Raw genomic sequence first — 19,148 nt, 5'->3', positions numbered from 1 at the left:
TCAAAAATAATACTATCTGGCCTTCTATAGAAATAGATTGCCAACTTGTGATCTACAATCAAATTCTTCTTCTTCCCTTTCCACTTCCCTCAAATTGTTCTGTCATCAAATCTTTTCTAACTTGCATTCTTAAAGGTTACAAATTCTTTGGGTACTGATAAATATAGGACCACCCACAAGTGTGGATTCCTTTTCAGACATGTAAATTTTAAAAGGCATCTAGAATTGCTCATTTTAAGTGTGTTATATACATACTTAGCAGTAGACATGTTAGCTTGTCTCCAAGAAGTACAACTTTGCTCTTGGATATATAATAACTTGCATGTATATATAATAATATATATACTATAAATATATATAATTATCTGTATAACTTTCTAAATATTTAAATTATATGTAATAATCTAATAACCTTTTATTTACTGAGGATCCTCAGATGAAATAGATAAGAAAATTTCATTACTTTGATATTTCATGTGCTCTCTTTTGATGGTGTGACAAGTCAAGTAGGTATATTTAATGTAATATAGTAGACCTCTATTATATCAGTAAGTGAAACTATATATACTGTCTGCTTACTTAGATATTAGTCCATTATTACATCTTTTCAAATCATAATCTATACTCCAATTTTATTGTGTCTCATTTTACTAAATATCTCTTACATTTGGAGAAGTTGTAGGTCTTGTGGGAGTGTGCTAACATAACTAAGACATAAATGTGACCCTCCAGGTGCTCCTAGTCTCTCAAAAAGAGTATACAGATACCACAAATAACAGGTATCCTGTAATGACTGCTCTAGGAACTATGAAGAAAGGAGTGATTCTGTCTGGAGGAAGGTATCTTGAGTGGGAATTTCAGGGCATTGAAAGCATTTTAGACAAAATAGGATATTTTGCAAAAGTAAATGCACAGCGTGTATAGAGAAAAGTGGTTAAACCCTCGTGGCCAGAACATAGAGTAGCAAAGGCAACAAAGTGACGGTAAGCTTGAGGAGGAAGCGCCGGCCAGCTCACGATGTGAACGCCACACTAAGGAGCTTGGGCAGAAGCCAGGGCTGAGTAGCGAGTCCCTGAAAGGGTTGGATCAGGGAAGTGACAACCAGATCAGAACAAGTCATTGTTGAGAGTTGTATGAAATATTTTGCAGCAGTGTTCCCTCATTGAATTCTTTAGTTCTAAGGCATTTTTATTCTCATTTTATAAAGAATGAAGGGCTTTTTACTCTAACTCTATCTAGTGCTCTCTCCATTACACCGACCAGCTTCCATAAGTTCACTGGAACGTTATGCATGACCTGGTAGAGGTGACTTATTTTCCGTTTTACCATGTCCGTGTCCTATATTCTGGAATACGTGTTCAACTGTAACTCAGATATTTCATGCTAAGTCCCGTACCTTTCTGGAGGAAATGTAGTAGATTGCTAACACGAGGAAAATCCTTTCCCTGCTCCAATTTCGCAGGGCTCAATTTTTCTCATTTTAGAAACTCCCATGGCCATAAAGAAGTACGCATCCAAAAAGCACATTCCCATCCATTAGACAAACAAAACCCTCATTCTGAATGCGGTGAGAATTGGCTAGGAATATTTTTTGTAAATTTGGGTTTTGGACTTTTATTTTTTCCAATTCCTCCATCAGTGAAATACAGATTTAAAATAACAGTAAACACGAAACCTTGAGAATAATTGTTGCAGAGTTAGAAATTCCATAGTCAACTGTAAAACCTTCCAGTAGTTACCAAATGAAGTCATCTTTCTTTCTAGTGAGAGGAGAGCCAGAGCTCTCTGAAACTGCACTTATTTTTATTGTGTATCAGTTTTATTTCCCTTTCCTAAATATGACAGGGAAAAAATTAAATTGTTCAGTAGAAGTTTAATTTCCCCCCTACATTAAAAAGAAAATCCTGCTAAAGTAGCAAACCTTGGACTGCTGAGATTTAGAAAGCTTCATTAGAGAGAAAAAGGACAATTGCAGAGAATTTTTCTTTTATTAATGACACTCCAGGACATTCACACTGAAACTAGAAGGTATTTAAATCAAGACTGCAAAAACTGTGAACTCAAATTACCCTGTCAAAAAAAAAGAAAAAAAAGAAAAAGAAAAATCTGGTATGGCACCAATCTGACTGAAGATTAAAGTTTAATATTTGTTAATAAGAATCTAATTAACTATCTAAAAAATGTTGTCCAATGTCATTCTCAGTCTAACCACGATCTGAATACAAACACTGCTATAATTTAGAGATGAAACCCAGATTGTTTTCAAAATTCTAAACAATATATTCTTTATAAATTCAATACTTTATTCATAATGGAAATGATTATGCCATTGTTTCAGAAAAATAACTTATGATAAATATAAAACTTCCTTGAGAAATGCATAGCCATTGCTAACATACAAAGGGAAATAAAGAAAAGAAACACTGTTCAACTTGAAAGCTCTGATGACCATGGCAGTCATTTAGCACATTTACAAATTCACATAGTTTAAAAGTTCCTTTTAGTCTCAGAAGAATCAAGTGAGGAAATTAGAACCCTGTTAGTGTTATGTTGTTATTATTACCTCCGTCTTGCAAATGAGGAAACCAGGTTCAAGTGTTTTAAATAATCTGTCCAAGGAAAAGCAACAGTGTTTGACTGAAGGACTTGAGCTCCAAATATGCTTATTTCATACACAAATCCTACATTTACAAATTTTATACATAGTTTCAAAACTGACTGTGTTTGCTGTACCTTTCATAACAGTGCACACTAAAGTTGAAAGGATTATCAAGAGATGATTCAGTTAAGACTTTTTAAAATTAAAATATATTTTCATCTATTGCCCATAAGCCATCTCAATATATTTTGTGGAATGAGATAAGCTATGGATTAAGTAAGCATCAAATAATGAAGTCTAAAATTTAGTAGAAAATTGCTTTTTGGACTTAAAGTTGAAAATTAATATATTTTAATATTAGCATGTATAAAGCACTTTATTTTATTAATTATTAATTACTCCCTGTTCATAATACGTAAGAGAACATTACCAGCAAATAGAAAATGAAGATTTCAACTTTTAGAAAATTTTAGCCCAGAGAAATACTGAAACAGTGGCAAAGAGAGATGTCTTAGCAATAGTGCCTGACCTGTGGTGGCGCAGTGGGTAAAAGCATCGACCTGGAACACTGAGGTTGCTGGTTCAAAACCCCGGGCTTCCCTGGTCAAGGCACATATGGGAGTTGATGCTTTTGTTCCTCCCTCCCTTCTCTCTCTCTCTCTCTCTCTCTGTCTCCTCTCTCTAAAATGAATAAATAAAATCTTTAAAAAATAGATAAATACTTAAAAAAAAATACAAATAGATTTGGTTGTACCAGGCCTATAACTCCTATCTCTCCTAGACATTGAAAAGCCCTGAAGTCAGTGTCATCAGGTAAAGCTAGCAGGCTGTTATGGCCCTCTCTCTTTTCTGCTATCACCTCCTTTTAATGTTTCCCATAGAATAGTGCATTTGTCTCTTACATAATTCTTTCAGGTTGTAGAATGCTAATGGTGACGTATTCTCCCCTACCCACACATGGCCTTGTTCTAATGCTATTATAGATGATTTAGCTTTTTAAGTGATATCAACAATCTGTCCTTTTCAGTGTCAACAATAAAGTTATGAAGTTATACTGTTACTCACTTTTTCCCTTCCGCATAAATGGGTGATACGTGGAGTATCCCTAGCATGGAAACATCTAGGCTCTCCTGAAAGTACTCAATTCATTGTCAAGGGCCTTTCTTGTACCAAAGTCAACCGTCAATCCAGCTTATCAGCGAAGGACTAGAAGCTGCTGCTTTTCTAAGCTATTTCACAAGTGTAGATGTGATACTTTATACAAATCTTTATCTTGAATCCTTAAGCCTTTGTCAATTCCATTGGGTTCTCCTAAGATCTTAGAGGCTAAAAAATAAATCATTTTCCCCCTCTTAAATATGAGCTGATATGTCCTTGATAAGTGTACTTGCCTACTTAAAATAAATACATCTGTGATTATAACTTAAGAAACAAGATATTCTTGCTTACATTCTTTTTTATCTATATCTTCTTTTCTGTATGCTATTCTTCATATTTCAGAAAAAGTCGCATTTTATTGTCATAAGACTCCTTGAAAAGATTCAGAAAAATATGGGTTTAGTAGAGCTTCAGTTTATCAGAATAGTCCCTATATAATTGTAGAGTTGCCTGCCTATCACTCACATGCCAAAGTCTATTTAAATACTTTTCAGGAAAAATACTTTTAGGGAGGAAACGTAAACCATGAGTTTAATGTCACTGTTGTGTTGCAAGTATAGTGAAGAATTTGCAGGAATGAGGCGACTTTTTTGTACTTTTAATTAATAATTTTATATTGGACATTTCATCAACTATTTTTGCAATATTCTTGAGCCTTACATTAGCTTGGAGTAATTGCAAAGTAAGATTCACTCCAATAACCCTGTCTTCCATTATAATAGCACATCATCAGTTGTTTTTATAAAAAATCATTTGTTTTAATACATTAAAACTTACTCTTATAAATATCTGGATTGTGAGTATTGTCTTTTAGATTGTCATTTATTGAAGGCAAGCTAGCTATGTAATTTATCTTGGTTTACCTTACATACATGACTGTGTATATAGTATACATAATCATGTATACAATATACACTTAATAAATAATTTAAATTTTTATATTTTATTTCTGAATTCTGGTTTATTACCTACTTAGTTTATCATATCTCTATAGGTAAAGCTGTGTGCACTTTTTACAATCACTTGGTTAAAATGTTTGTGTTTTTAACAAATTTGAAGTGGTTTTTGACAGACACCTAGAAATAACATTCCAGAATCTAATATCAAAATATCAACTTTTTAAAAATAGCCAGAACAATCACTGTTTACTTGTTACTCAAATGATAATCAGCATACACATTTCTGACCAGCAGAGATGGTTATAAAAAAAATTTATGCATCTGATATTTTATTTGCTTTAACAATATTAAAGAAGTTCTTAAAGAAGTTCCAGCTCTGTGTTCATAATTTTATAAGACTTACAACCTCAGTATTTCAAATATACTCCAATCGATAGGGCAGATCACTGAAGAGGTCAACACAGTCCCATTAGCCATAGGACACTGAGGAGCATTTTAATCAGTAATGTGATGGGTCTTTCGCTCAGATGATGGTGAATTTCTGCTAAAGCCCATTGGATCCATTGGTTATTAGGTGACACCAGCCACATGCAAATTACTGGCTACTAGAGTGGCAGTGAATGCTAAATATCCTTGTACTCTATAATTTAATGTATATTTTAATGAAGTGAACAGTGAGATTCCTGACAGGCATCAGCAACTTTGAAATACTGTCTTCCAAATTTCTCATACAGTTTGAAAGTAATGAGATTTGTTTCATAAAGTGATGAAATTTATGCCATAAATTACCTCCAAAAGAAGAATGCTTCTTAAAGCAGAATCTTTTCCTTGGTAGAGATCAGATTTTACATAGTTGTTTAATTGAAAGTTTTTGCTAAAGCAATCAGTTATCTTCTTTTCGGTAACTTTTGCCAATTATCAAAGAATTAAAGCATGTGGTATCCAAAACCTCATATCCCATGATCAGAAAGAAAGTCATTGCTACCTTCAGCATGCTAAAACTTAGCTATATCTTGTTTATTTATGTATTCCTTCCATCAGCCTTCAACAATATTCACAGAACGCTTTTTAGAAATCAAGTTTTGTTTCTCAGAATATGCAGAATGTGTTAGGTAAGACTTTGCATGCTAACCTGTCCTTTAGGAAAATAGACATGATTAAAATCAGGGCTTTTTTTCTAAAAAATATTTTATAGTATGCTAAAGTAATCCTGTTTAATAAAGAAACCACTAAACTTGACACACATTACAAAATGAGCTAGCTTTCTTCAGACTCTCTAGCAACTCCTCTGCATGTATTCTAGTCCTAAATTAAGTTACATAGTATTTTCTAGTGCAATAAAAGTCTACAATCATCGACTAGATAGTCTAGTCAATGGAGTGCTTGAAGATTGTCTTACCTTGTGATCCACACAATAGATATTATGAAAGTCAAATTGCCTTTAGAGAGTGGGTTTATGTTCACTGCCATAATATTAAAACTCAAATAGTTATTTCCTGACTTATAGTCAGAAAAACCTTTCTCCCTAAAGTGCCCTGAACACAGATGAAGCTGCCCAGAAGTACGGTTTTAACCAATAAGAAAACATAAATATGCATAAGTGATTATGCATCTGTTAACAACAATTTATTGAGTATTTATCATGTGTTAGTACCTCTTCTTAGTGCTGAGAATATAGCAATGAACAATATACTATATAAGAAGTTAATAATCTATAAGGAAGACAGATAAAAATAAAGAAAAACAAATGTCTAAGATAATTTCATGAACTGATGAAAGCTCTGAATGGACCACGTGATGAAAGGTGATGATAGAGGAGAGTTGGGACAGACCTCCCTGGAGAGAGAGGGCGTTTGAGTTGACATTTAAATGATGAGACTGCAGGAAAATAAAGTGAGTTTGTTGCTTTTTTTCTCGCTGAGTGATTTTTAATGGTCATTTTAACAATTTGTAATTATTCTTTATCTTGAGTCTTCTAATAATTTCAATGTGTTCCTGGCATAATTCATTCTATTAATTCAAAATACTTCCCCACCAAACCAAGTTCATAAAATTTTATTATAACCACCTCTGAAATCAGATTATACTTTGAATAAGAGATATAACCTAAATATTCTTTTTAAAATAGTCTTATGCTTCCAATTTTATACTTTTTGAATTTTTTCAGAAAGCCATCACATGATGATGATGATGGTTAGAATATGCCTTACATATTTCTATTCATGTAAATTATTGTGGTGCCTCACAGTAACACTATGAAGTTTGTAATACTGTTATTCCCATTTTATAGATTAAGAAAGGTTATGTAATTTCCCCAAGATTCCCAGCTACTAAGTAAGCATTTAATATTAAAGCTCTCCCTAGCCAGTGGCTCAATGGATAGAGTGTTGGTCTGACATATGAATGTCCTGGGTTTGACCCCTGGTCAAAATGCACAGGAGAAGTGAACATTTACTTCTTCTCCACTTTCTCTCCCCCATTCTCTATCTCTTCCCCTCCTACAGCTAGTGGCTCAATTGGTTTGAGCATGGCCCTGGGTACTGAGGATAGCTCTAATGTAGTGCATCAGCCTCAGGCACTTAAAATAGCTTAGTACTTGAGCATCAGCCTTAGATGGCGTTGCCAAGTGGATCCTGTTTAGGACAAAAATGGGAGTCTCACTATCTCCCCTCCTCTCTCTCATACACACACAAAAAGACTAGAACTCAAGTACCATAATTATAGAGTTACAGAGAACTTGCTTTTAACCATGATACCACAACTAACCAAACAAAGCCAACTAAGTGAAATATTTTTCCTAATTTAGAGTTCCTCACCTTATATGAATAATGTTATTTTAAACTTCAACAAATTAAAATAGTAAGCAATGCTACTATGACCCTTGTCACTTTTAGGTTTGAATTCATATAATAAATCTTATGGATTGTTATCATTTTCTCCTGGGCACTCTACAAACAATGTCAGCAATGTTTACCACAAAAATAATGATACCATGATGTACTATGGATCAAACATGCAGGCTTTCCTCAGTGTGGATACAAAATACAAATTAAATGTGTATTTTTAATAAACATTTGGAAAATTCTATGTAACCAGTCTAGAAAAACATGTTCTAATAACTCTGTGGTAGTTTCCAAATTTTTTATAAAGAACATTTTTGACAATTTTCAAGAGTTAGTCATTTATTCCAGTAATTAAGTTACTGGTTCTCATTCTACTTTTTCCATTTTAAAACATAATGGAGCATACAACTGTTTCCAGGATTCTGGTACCTCTCCTCCAGTTTACTAAGAATCCTCAAAAATCACATTGGAATTTTAGCTTCAGGGTCTTTAGAAGTCAACCACTTTGAAAATATGTAATATGTATTGCCATGTTTCCATTCTAATACCAAGGGAAAATTTTGGATTCCAGTCACCTAAATCAATATTTAAGAAAGAACCTCTTTTTACTCTATTAATTATATATTATAAAAACAAACTTTGAAAATTGGGGGCAGCTGGGACAACATTTGGATTTGTCATGCATATATATTCAGTGATAACAGGAGCTACAATAAAAGCAAGGTTTCTGCTTAAACGGAGCCCCATATTAGATATTCAAGACACTAAGCTGAAGGTGTAGTGATTCATAACAGACTTATACTCAAATCATCAAATATATACATACAGTAACAAATTAACTTGACCACTAAATCTAATTTTAATTAAGGTTTCTGTAAAGGTTTATACAATGAATGTTACTTATTTTCCAGAGCTTTCGTGAAAGTAAAATATTCTTTGACATTTTTTAGAGAAAGATTTGCCTCATATAAAATTTCAGAATGGTGTCATTTAATCATCTTACCAAATCTCTAGCTGACTAAAGCCATGTACTAGACATAATTACACATGTGCCTCTGCATAAAGCTAGTAAGGATAACTTTTCCCAAGTTCTTATTTTTGCATACTCTAAGGATAGATTTATTGTTTAATCTGTAGTTTTACAGGGACATTTTAGATTTCATCTATAGTTTTTATATTGAAGAGCCTGATAAAATGAAATCTGTAACCAGCTCAGTGCTTAAGATGTAAAGATTTAGTCAAAGCACTAACCTTTTAGGGTATTACGCTGTTTTGTGGGGAGGGTGTCTCAAATGTGAACTTGATATCAAAGTAGAATACTGCCATCTGCTAGGAAACTTCTCAGTGGATAAGCAATGTGTTTTCAGAAGTGCAGGGGAAATCAGGCCATTGAAGGAAGTCAAGTTGGGCAAGAAAACAATGGTGTTCGAACTGGTGAGCTTTTAAAAGAGGATGGCAAGGGACAGAGGGTCTACAGCGGGAAGTCAGTGGGTTCAATTTGATGGACTGTTAAGAAGTAGAAGAGGGAGGCATGTGAAGGCTTAAAATGAGAAGAAATAGACTGAAACAGAAACATGATTTGAAAAACAATTGAGTGAAAAGAAAAAAAAAATCACATCTTTCAGAGAAGAGATTGTGGGCCAGGAAGGAACATATAAATATGGCATATGAATAAAGCCAGATTCAGGGAAAATTAGAAAGATGTTAATGGCTAGGGTGACATTTTTATTTTCCTAATTAATGTTTTTTATTATTCAAAATTCTTCGAAAACCCAGGCATTAAAAAAAAATAAAAAACAAGCCTACTTTTATTAGGAAGCCTTGTACCCTTGCTGTTACTCAAAGTATTTCTCAGGCTTCCAGGACACACACATTTAGCATCCACTGACTTCAGGCAGATGCCCCAGGACCAGTAGTACTTTTCTCAGACACACACAATTGTGACTATGAGGCTCCAAGGCTGGAAGATGTCAAACTTCAAGAATGTGAGCCTCATGGCAGCCTAACTTCAGCCTACTATAATTTTCTCCTAATTCACAGCTGCAGAAGGTCAAAAAGCTCTGTGGCTCCATAATAACCTCGTAATTCACTTACTACCCCACTTAGTGAAATCGTCTTCTTAGCAGGAAATATCTATCGTCTAAAAATCAATTATTTAGTTGCTAATGGTTATTCTTGAGGATTTGATCTGCATGAAGAAGTGTACAAATCACTGAAAAATAAACTACTCAGATGAGAGTGCAGAGAATATCAATTCTTGCTATCACATAGCTGTACGGTATTGCGATTAGACTACCTAGATCCAAATCCTGCCTCTGCCTCCTACTGCCTCTAGTGCCTGGGAAAGCCACTGAACCTGTCAGCCTGTACCCTCATCTGTGAGATGGAGAAATAACAAATCTTCTCTCACAGAGTAACTACAAGAAATAAGTAAGTTGATAGAGGTAAATTGCTTGACCTTGTACCCAGAATTTAATAACGCTCAAAAACATTTGAATTAGAATGGTATTCTTTACCAGTCTGTGTTGGGAATCATATAGTCTACCAAATCTTTCTCAAAGACCATAGTTACTTTGAGGTCAACATTTGCATGGGAACCTTTAGAGGGTCTTTGGGATTTTTAACAACAGAATCAGCTCACTAAAGTTGCACAGATCAGCACCTCCTTCAGCAAGAACCAGCAAGAATAAATGGTCACAGCTGTGGGAGGGCAGGGTGTGGAAGCAATGATAATAGCAGCTCCTTTTTTTTCTCATATTAGCAAGAAATGCAGGCCAAGTTCTTGCTGTACTTTTAGAAGGCTATGTAAAACCACTACTTTGCAATTAACCAAGGAAAGGGGATGCCTTCTGACAATTTTGCTTAGGGATGTAAGATATCACAATGGACCAGAATAGCAGCAAGAATTTCCATGTCTCCCACTGCTTCCTCGTTAAACATTTTCTCCATCAAATAATATGCTGTGGTAGCAAGGTTTTCCTTCATGTACTTAGACAATCTAATACATTCTTCTGAAATACATAACACAACTCACCATACATATGGTAAAGAGCTTAACTCTACCCTTCAGCAAACTTATTAACCTTGATTAGAAATGGCAATACTTTTCTCACAGATTCTATGGCCACTTCTCTTATCCCTACTAAATTTGAAAGTAAAATAATTAATTGAAAACTGGATTACCATTCTTCAAGCAGAAAGCAAATATAAAATCAATAGAAATATATATAGTTGAAAGATTTCCCACCCCTCCAGACTGCCTGAGTTCGGGATCACTGATATTACCCAAATTTTCAGGTTCAAGAAGGAACAAGAGCTGACAGTGGTTATGGACAGTAGTCACTGAGGCAAAGGCAAAAAAGGGCTTCAACTAATACAATCTGGAAGGGAGGGGCTGTGGCCTAAGGTTGGAGGCAGAATTATATGGAAACAAAAGACTTGATTGGAGAAGTATAGACCTGTGTAACTTCCAAGACCTTCAAGTTGTCCTTCTAGAATTCTAAACCCTTGAAATATGAAAAAAGAAGGCTAGAACTTGTAAAGACTGTGAAAGTCATAGAGTGGCCACAGCTTGAGATTATTTGTGGTGTAGGCAGTTTCTGAAAGGAAATAGAATCTTCAACTCCCTCTTGGTCGGTAAGTACTTTGAATCCAAAAAATTGCTTTCTGATTTTTTTTTCTCTTTTCTTTTTCAATTACAATTTACATTCGATTTATTTTTCCCCCTAAGTTAATAACTTTTTAGTTCTATATTTAAAGTCTTTGACTCTCAAAGAGTGGCTTTTTAAGTCAGTGGATTTTAGGTCATTCATGAAAGCAAGCAGGCAAGATTCAAGGTATTCACTAAATCTTTCAAGAGGTAGTACCTGGATGTTTGGATCCCAAATGCAATCTCCTGTAACATTCTCATTGAAAAAAAAAAATACCATTTAGATCCTGAGTTAGCTTGAAAAAAGGAGTTCGTAACAAAGAATAAGAATGGCCATTTACCATTTTCTTCTTTCTCAGTAATTTTCTTAGGAAGGAAAATGACAAATGGCAAAAAGACTTATTTCACATGTTCCATTCTCATTCCTCTTTACCAGAGGAAGGCAGAACAATCAGCACATCTGGAAACCAAAGCAGGAGGTGACATGTTAGTTGCCCAAAAATTTATTTGGAAAGTAGGAACATAGACAGGGAAACTCATACATGAGCACCCCGTTGCTCAAGGCAACTTGAGCTACATATGGCAACCTACCATGACGTGGACATCCAGGTTGCCTTCTACTGGGGAAGAATGATCATACTCGTGGGAAATGGAGTTAATATAGTAAAACCGATATAAACACTAATGTTTTGTCTTCTGACAGCATTTGAATGTGCAAGCATTAAGTTATAGGAGAAAAGGGGCTAATTTTAGATTTGTTCCTAGCCCTCTCCATGTGAATGGTGTCGCTGTGAGCCCAGCAATGAAGTTCACTGTGTTGTAGCAGACTGCGCAGTTCCTGAGTGTGTCAACCCAGTCTATGAACCAGAACAATGTTGTCCTGTCTGCAAAAATGGTAAGACCATACTGCATTAGCTTTCAAAGAGGGGTTAGTGCAAAATACAGATACTTCACCAATGCACACCATTCCATGCAAGAGCCCTTCAAGACCTGCCTGTGGTGTTTCAAAATGGGTGTGGCCAATTTTTATATTCTTATTCCATTCTAAAGTGAAAATAAACTGGCAAGGGTGAATCAGAAAGCTTTCCATCTGGGGAACTAAAGCTCTTATAAGCTGACTTTGTTGTGATGCCTACTATTGATTGTTGATTTATAAGGAGGATATTGGAAAGTGTACGTACCACCTTTTCATAGTGACTGAATTTCTGTCTTCCGGCAGCTGTGAAGCAGTTGACCTCATTTCGTAGTGCATAACCCAGAAGAGAGAGGATAAATGCCAAGTATTTTGCTTTTGGCATAGATAAGACTTTAGGTTTAAAGTTATCAAAGAAATACAAATTTCGATTATTAATGCACTTAAGTTGAAGTAAGAAAAGACTAGAAAGCTTAGGACTTTTATTCTAGGTTTTCATTAAAATGGAATCTTGCTTTCATAGCAATTGCAATAGAAGGGAATTTGTTTTAGAAGATGATGGCTTTCTTTTGGCCCCCATGAAATGAAGAGGTAGAAAGGATTCCAGTATGCTAATCACCCCAAGTCAAGGTGATGCTACAGAGAAGACAATGCAGTGCAACTGAACCACAATAGCACGTCAACAAGCCAACATCATACTCTTTCTACTGGTCATATTTTACCAGAAAGTAAGCTTTGCTAGGTAACACTCCATGAACGTCCCCTCTTTGCATTAATAACTCCTTGAAAAAGTGGTTCTAGCTTTTAATAAAGCTGAGGTCACTGATGCCAAATCCCTACACCCTTTCTTAAGTTAACAGTGCTCATCTTCCTCTACATATTACACTTCTTTTGTACGGAATTTTGCGTGATGTGAGTTCACATACTAATCTTTAACTTGGCAGAATTGTCATTAGTAAAGAGAGCTATCAGGTTATTTAGTTAAAGAAAACTCAAAAGCAGCTCTGCTTGTTTTTATAGTATTTTTATATTTTGGTATCCTCTCAAAGGACTTGTCACGAATCCTATGACATTTTTCCAGACACAGTCTTTACTCTTTCTGATTGTATAAAATGCATTGAGTTCAATATATAACTGCTCACCTGGCTTCTGTTGTTCTTCTTATCCCTCCTACCCAACTGACCTGTGTCGCAGTGACCATCTCTCTGGCTTAGACTGTGGAAATAGATATAGTCCTGAAGTTCTAATCTATCAAAGATAGGCAAAGATGTAAAATGTAAGACTTTATATATTTTTTAAAAGATTTTCAAGAAATTGGAAAAGATACAGGGAGAACCAAAAGATGATTTAATGGTTGGAAAATAGGACCTATGAGGACAGACTAAAGGAGTTAGCATAATTTGTCCTGGAGAAGAGAAAGCTCACGGGAAACCTAACTGTCATGAAGTATATGAATGGTTAGTCTAAAGTGGAAGGGGACCTGTTATTTTTCATTTTCTCCAAGGACAGAAGGAAGAAAAAATCAGCTACCTAATCAATCTTTAAAAATAGGATTGACACATCTTTGACGGAACACTGTTTTGTTTTGTTTTTTCTAGAAGCAACTGTCTAAATGGGTTCCTGAGGATCCTCTCTTCCTTAAGTGGCCCTGGTTGGCTTTGCTTTCACACTTAGGGAAACAAAATTATGAATACAGTTAAAAACTCTTGTCTGAACATACAGTACTCACAGAATTAAAGCACATGAGACCATACATTTAAAATACGAGTTTTGCATATGCACCTGCACATCATCCTAGCTACCTCACATCAAAGCCTATAATATATCCAGAGTTAATTTCTATGTCAAATGTTAAATCAGCCACTACAAGCTAGTCACATTTAATTTGATGTCACCCAAGATGATCTTATTTCTCTGTATCATGTGCCAGGGTAGGGATTTGTCTTCAAATGAAGACTTTGTTGTATAAAAACATATAATGAATGGACTTTAATTGTTCAGTTAATTTGTTAATGAATTAGTAATCCAGTAATATTCCTGAAGAACATATGTAGATAGAACAAGATATATTAGTAAAGTTTTTCCAATTTTTGATCATGAAGCAGTATAAAGCAACCACTTCTGTTCCCTTTTGCCATTTTCAAGCAATCTTTTACTTTTTTAAATAAGAGAAATGAACTTAACTTAGAATCAGTAGAAACACTACCTTATCACACTATAAATTATATTATCTTTTTTATTATTCAATTCTAGAATTAGTCATTTATGTCCCAAGGTAAAGAATAATCATTGTCAAAAGAAGAGCATATTAAGGGCCACTAGAGAATCCTTATGACCAACAGTGTTACAAATATTTTTATTGCGACAACAGGCTGAACCCAGGTCTTGCTTGCTCTCATTGGAAACCTAGCCCAGAAAACAGAAACAGATGACCCATGTATTTAAAAAGTAGGGGGAAATAGATGTTTATTATCACAACATGTAACTGGAACAACTTCTTAAATTTTCAACACGATAAACCTATCTCATTCTATATGACAAGACCAATTTGCCCATTATAATATAAACTATGTTTAAAGTGTGCTATTTTCTTACATTAAAAAAAAGATAAAAATCTACTCTGTAGATTCAAGGTAGAGGCATTATTCTTGTTTTGTAAACAGTCCTACAACATTTCTAACATTTTAAAATCTTCATAAATATTGAAAATTTTCAGTTTGCATAAATGCTGATTATCTTGGCTGCCAAAAAGTTTCCTTTTGCATGCTAAATTTTTTCTGCCTTCTTGAATTATAATTTACCAAAAGCAAGAGGCATTAAAGATAGGAAGTAAAAGTTTAAAGCAATAGGATCTACCATATCTAACGTTAAAACAATATTCAGCTAAAATTAAAATCTTTCTTCTCAGTTTATTTAAAGGCAAACAAAGCAAAGAAGTACAATGACATGTAGTTTTCCAGAAAACAGCAGTTGCCAATGAGAATATAATTATCTTTAGATACAAATATTTTTTTAAAATATTATAAAGAGCAAGATAATATGCTCCCTAGATAAACAGTGATATTAATTTTTTATAATATCATTTTTAAGAATAAATTTAAAAACACATACTTCTAATAAATTTTTAAGGATGTTAAAAAAAAGAAACAATACTTTAATTTTCTGGTCTCAATGATGACCTCAAGCAAGATTTTCAGTGGTTATCAATGAATGTAGCCAAGCCACAAAATATATACTCCATCCAATTAAAGTTAGTTTATCTCCAAATAAGAACATCTCAATTTAGTCTGAATAAAGTAAAAACATTAAGGAAAGATGAGAGTGGCTGGGCACACACAAATCAGGGGTTTGTTTTCATTTGGGGAAAATGGGGGGATTGACACAGGAATTTATTGTTTCTAAAAATATTATTAAGCATCTTATTCTCCCCCACCAGACATCTGCAAGAGCAAGTAATCCAAATGCTTCCCAAATATGACTTTTCCTGATGGTTTATCTTTCCCCAAGATGGTATATCTTTGGCCTATATTTCAGCCCCAATTAATGAATACTTTTAATGGGGTTTTGGTTTATTTGTTTTTTAATATGGAAACAAAAAAAAATTAGCACAACATCTGCTTAAAAACATTCTACATTGGAGTATCTTTAAAATATTTCAAATATTCAGTAACTGATCCTACGTTTGAGTATTGAAATATATGATTATTAGGGCATCCAATTGACTGACTGCATCTTTCTCATCTCATCAGCCAGTATGTTTTCAGTGGGATGTATAGTCAATCATTATTCATGGTTCTGAAGGAAAAGACACTTCATGAAGAATCGGAATAGACAGGAAACACCTGCAAAATCCTCCATACACACTAAGTGAGGCATTTTTATATCCTTTCTAACTAAACTGAAGTTGTCATAAGCCCTGTTCAAATATTTAATTCCATTTGCCTATCTCTCCTCTGGTCTAGTCAGGAAACAAGTAAAGCAGGAAACAGACAAGCCAAAGGGCAAATGGAAAGAAGACAGTGAAGGGCTGGGCCATGCACAAATAAGAGGGGGCCTTAGAGGCATCCGACGCCTTCTAGAGGTTCTTGGGAAAAAAGATTTGATGCACTTAATTGTTAATATTCCTAATGTACGAAGAGCTCCTTGATTAAGAGAAGAACCATTCCATAGGGAGGAAGGAAGTGAGCAAAGGGTATAAAAGGAAAGGCACAGAAGAAAATCAAATGTCTAAGAAATATATGACAATGTGCCTAACCTCACAAGGGAAGAAGATAGAAATTAGAGGTATCAGTGCTGTACTGATAATAATTTGAGACTGATTGGACCTCAAATTGGCAAAAGTATTAAGGGCTGAGGATGTTGGAACAACTTTTAAGAAGGTTATTTCTATCACAATGTTCATGTTACTTAAAGTCAGCTATTTTATCACTTATACTTTGTCCCATATTCATGTCCCACATTTTCCCTGCATTTTTAGAGTGAAAAGATGAGAAAAAATGTAATAGTACTTCAATGGCGTAATGAAATTGATTTCAGTCTTTAAAAATACCTTACTGACATTTTTATTGCTGTGTAAAATAAGCAAGTAGTATATTATAGACTACACATGATTTTATACGTAATATAATAATGTATCTTAACTATAATACATTTTAGGTGATATATATTTAAAACAACTTTATTATTAACTGATATTTAGTTTTAAATAAATATTAGATATTTATGCACATAGGAAAAGAGCTAAATGCATACATAACAGAACACTGACAATGACTCAATGAGCACCTGCAGGGAGCAGAAATGAGAAGGTTAAGGGAGGGAAAATGAGAGATAATTTCTTTAAAACATCAAATTCCTATAAACTGATGTTAATAAAAACAACAGGAAAGTACACAAGCAGGAAATTCACAAACAAAATGCAAATGTTTAAAAGATATGAAACTATTAAGCCTTACTAATAAATTGGATTAATTTTTACTTTTCAAAACCTTTTTCTGTTATTTTTGTAAATGGTATAGCAAAAGTTTTGGGAAAATACACAGTGTATTTTTAACAGGGACCCAGTGATCGGAAGAGTAATTACAGAGCAGAAGAGAGGAAGTAGAAGCAAAGAATTTTAACTTTTTATTTCATGGGCCTCTTTATTGGATGACTCTTTAAGAAACTTTTATTTTATATCAATCCTTTAAAGAAAAGATAGCTATAATATTACCTAAACTTATCCCGAGGAGAGACAGAGCACAAGTTTCCTTTTTGTTTTTTTCTGGAGTATATTATGATACAAAGCAAAAAAAAAAAATGCACTAAGAAAGAGAAAGTAGAGGACAACCTCATTTATGATTAATAGTGAAGAACTACTATACTAAAATACTTAGCCCCCAATCTAAAGCCCTGGGTTGTGGATTGTACAGCAGAAATGGAGTTCATAAATTGTGTAATATATTACCTATATTACATCGCCACTGGGTCTAGTGCAGCATTCTTCAATCAATCACATGAACATTTCTACAAAATATATGATAACTATACTACAGAGACTGAATAAACATAGTCTCACATCATCTCAGGTTAGATTTTCATTGCAACTGAGTTTTGGCATCCAAGTTATGAAAAAATATTAAGGTTTCAGAGATTGTGATAAAGGGATTGTATATTTGTGTTAGCAAACAGAATTTAGTAGTGAATTAATATAATTATTTATCCTGACCAAGTGGAGTTTACAAAAATAGTTCAAAATTAGGAACTATCTTAATATAATTTATTTTATTACTAAATTGAAGAGAGAAAGCATATTATGTCTATATATATATATATACATAAAAACAGACCTAGGCCCTGGCTGGTTGGCTCAATGGTAGAGCATCGGCCTGGCGTGTGGAAGTCCCTGGTTCGATTCCCGGCCAGGGCACACAGGAGAGGCGCCCATCTGCTTCTCCACCCCTCCCCCTCTCCTTCCTCTCTGTCTCTCTCTTCCCCTCCTGCAGCCAAGGCTCCATTGGAGCAAAAGATGACCCGGGTGCTGGCGATGGCTCCATGGTCTCTGCCCCAGGTGCTAGAGTGGCTCTGGTCGCAACAGAGCGACGCCCCGGATGGGCAGAGCATTGCCCCCTGGTGGGCGTGCCAGGTGGATCCATCCAGGTCGGGCGCATGCGGGAGTCTGTCTGACTGCCTCCCCATTTCCAGCTTCAAAAAAATACAAAAAAAAAAACCAAAACCAGACATAAATCAGCAAAAACTCTTTATTAAACGGATAATTTTTACAGGATAAAATATATCTACCTCAAGGCAAAAAGAGAGAATATGTTTAAGGTAAACACTGAATACATTCTTGATCAAGTTAGTAATAAGACAATGATAACCACTATTTAAAATTTCAGAGAGATAGTAGATATGAACTAGCTAATGTAATTAGAAAACAATAATCAGAGGAGAAAAATTGTAAAGAAGATAAAATTTATATTGGCATATGATATGACTATATACTTGGAAAACTTGAAAACTTTAGAAAAATAGAATAAAACTATTATAAAAAGAATTTGGTAAGGTAGAATACAAAATTAATGTACAGATCTTTGTATATACATATATATAATAAAATTGTTGCATTGATACATGGTACAGAGATATCAATAGAATATAATAGAAAGTTCACAGAAAGACCTAATAACATAAAAATATGATATATAACAGATAAAATATTTTAAATCAGTGGCAGAAAAATAACTTGCAGAAGACAAACAAGATAGTTGTCTGAAAATAATGTAAAATTCCTACCTTATCTTAAGGTAGGAATAAATTAATTCATAAAATAAAATCAATTCAACACAGATTTAAATTTAAACTGTTTTCCAAAAGAGTACAAGGAAAAAACATGAAAATTTGATTTTATAATCTTGAGAAGGCTAAATTTTAAAAACAGAAAAAAATGTCCACATAACAAAACAAAACATCATTCTTTTGGGTAAAAAAAAAAATCAATCTTATATCCCAAAGGATTAATCTCATCTATAAAGAGCTATTAGAGCTCTTTCTGAAAACAGCCGTAGGTGACCTCTGAAAATGGTTCGCTATTCACTTAACCCAGAAA

At 34.2% G+C, this 19,148-nt stretch overlaps 1 protein-coding gene across 1 annotated transcript in view; it reads left to right on the top strand.

Moving 5' to 3' along the window:
• Nucleotides 1–19,148, top strand: part of VWC2L (von Willebrand factor C domain containing 2 like) — a 171,933-nt gene that overhangs the window by 14,478 nt on the left and 138,307 nt on the right. Inside the window, exon 3 of the mRNA XM_066279760.1 lies at nt 11,914–12,043. Within this exon, the coding sequence (XP_066135857.1) occupies nt 11,914–12,043 (130 nt within the window). The remainder of the gene's footprint in view (nt 1–11,913; nt 12,044–19,148) is intronic.

This window comes from Saccopteryx bilineata, chromosome 5, assembly GCF_036850765.1.
Source record: "Saccopteryx bilineata isolate mSacBil1 chromosome 5, mSacBil1_pri_phased_curated, whole genome shotgun sequence".
NCBI lineage: Eukaryota > Metazoa > Chordata > Mammalia > Chiroptera > Emballonuridae > Saccopteryx > Saccopteryx bilineata.
The sequence above is the reverse complement of the archived record's forward strand: the minus strand, read 5'-3'. Positions and strand labels throughout refer to the sequence as shown.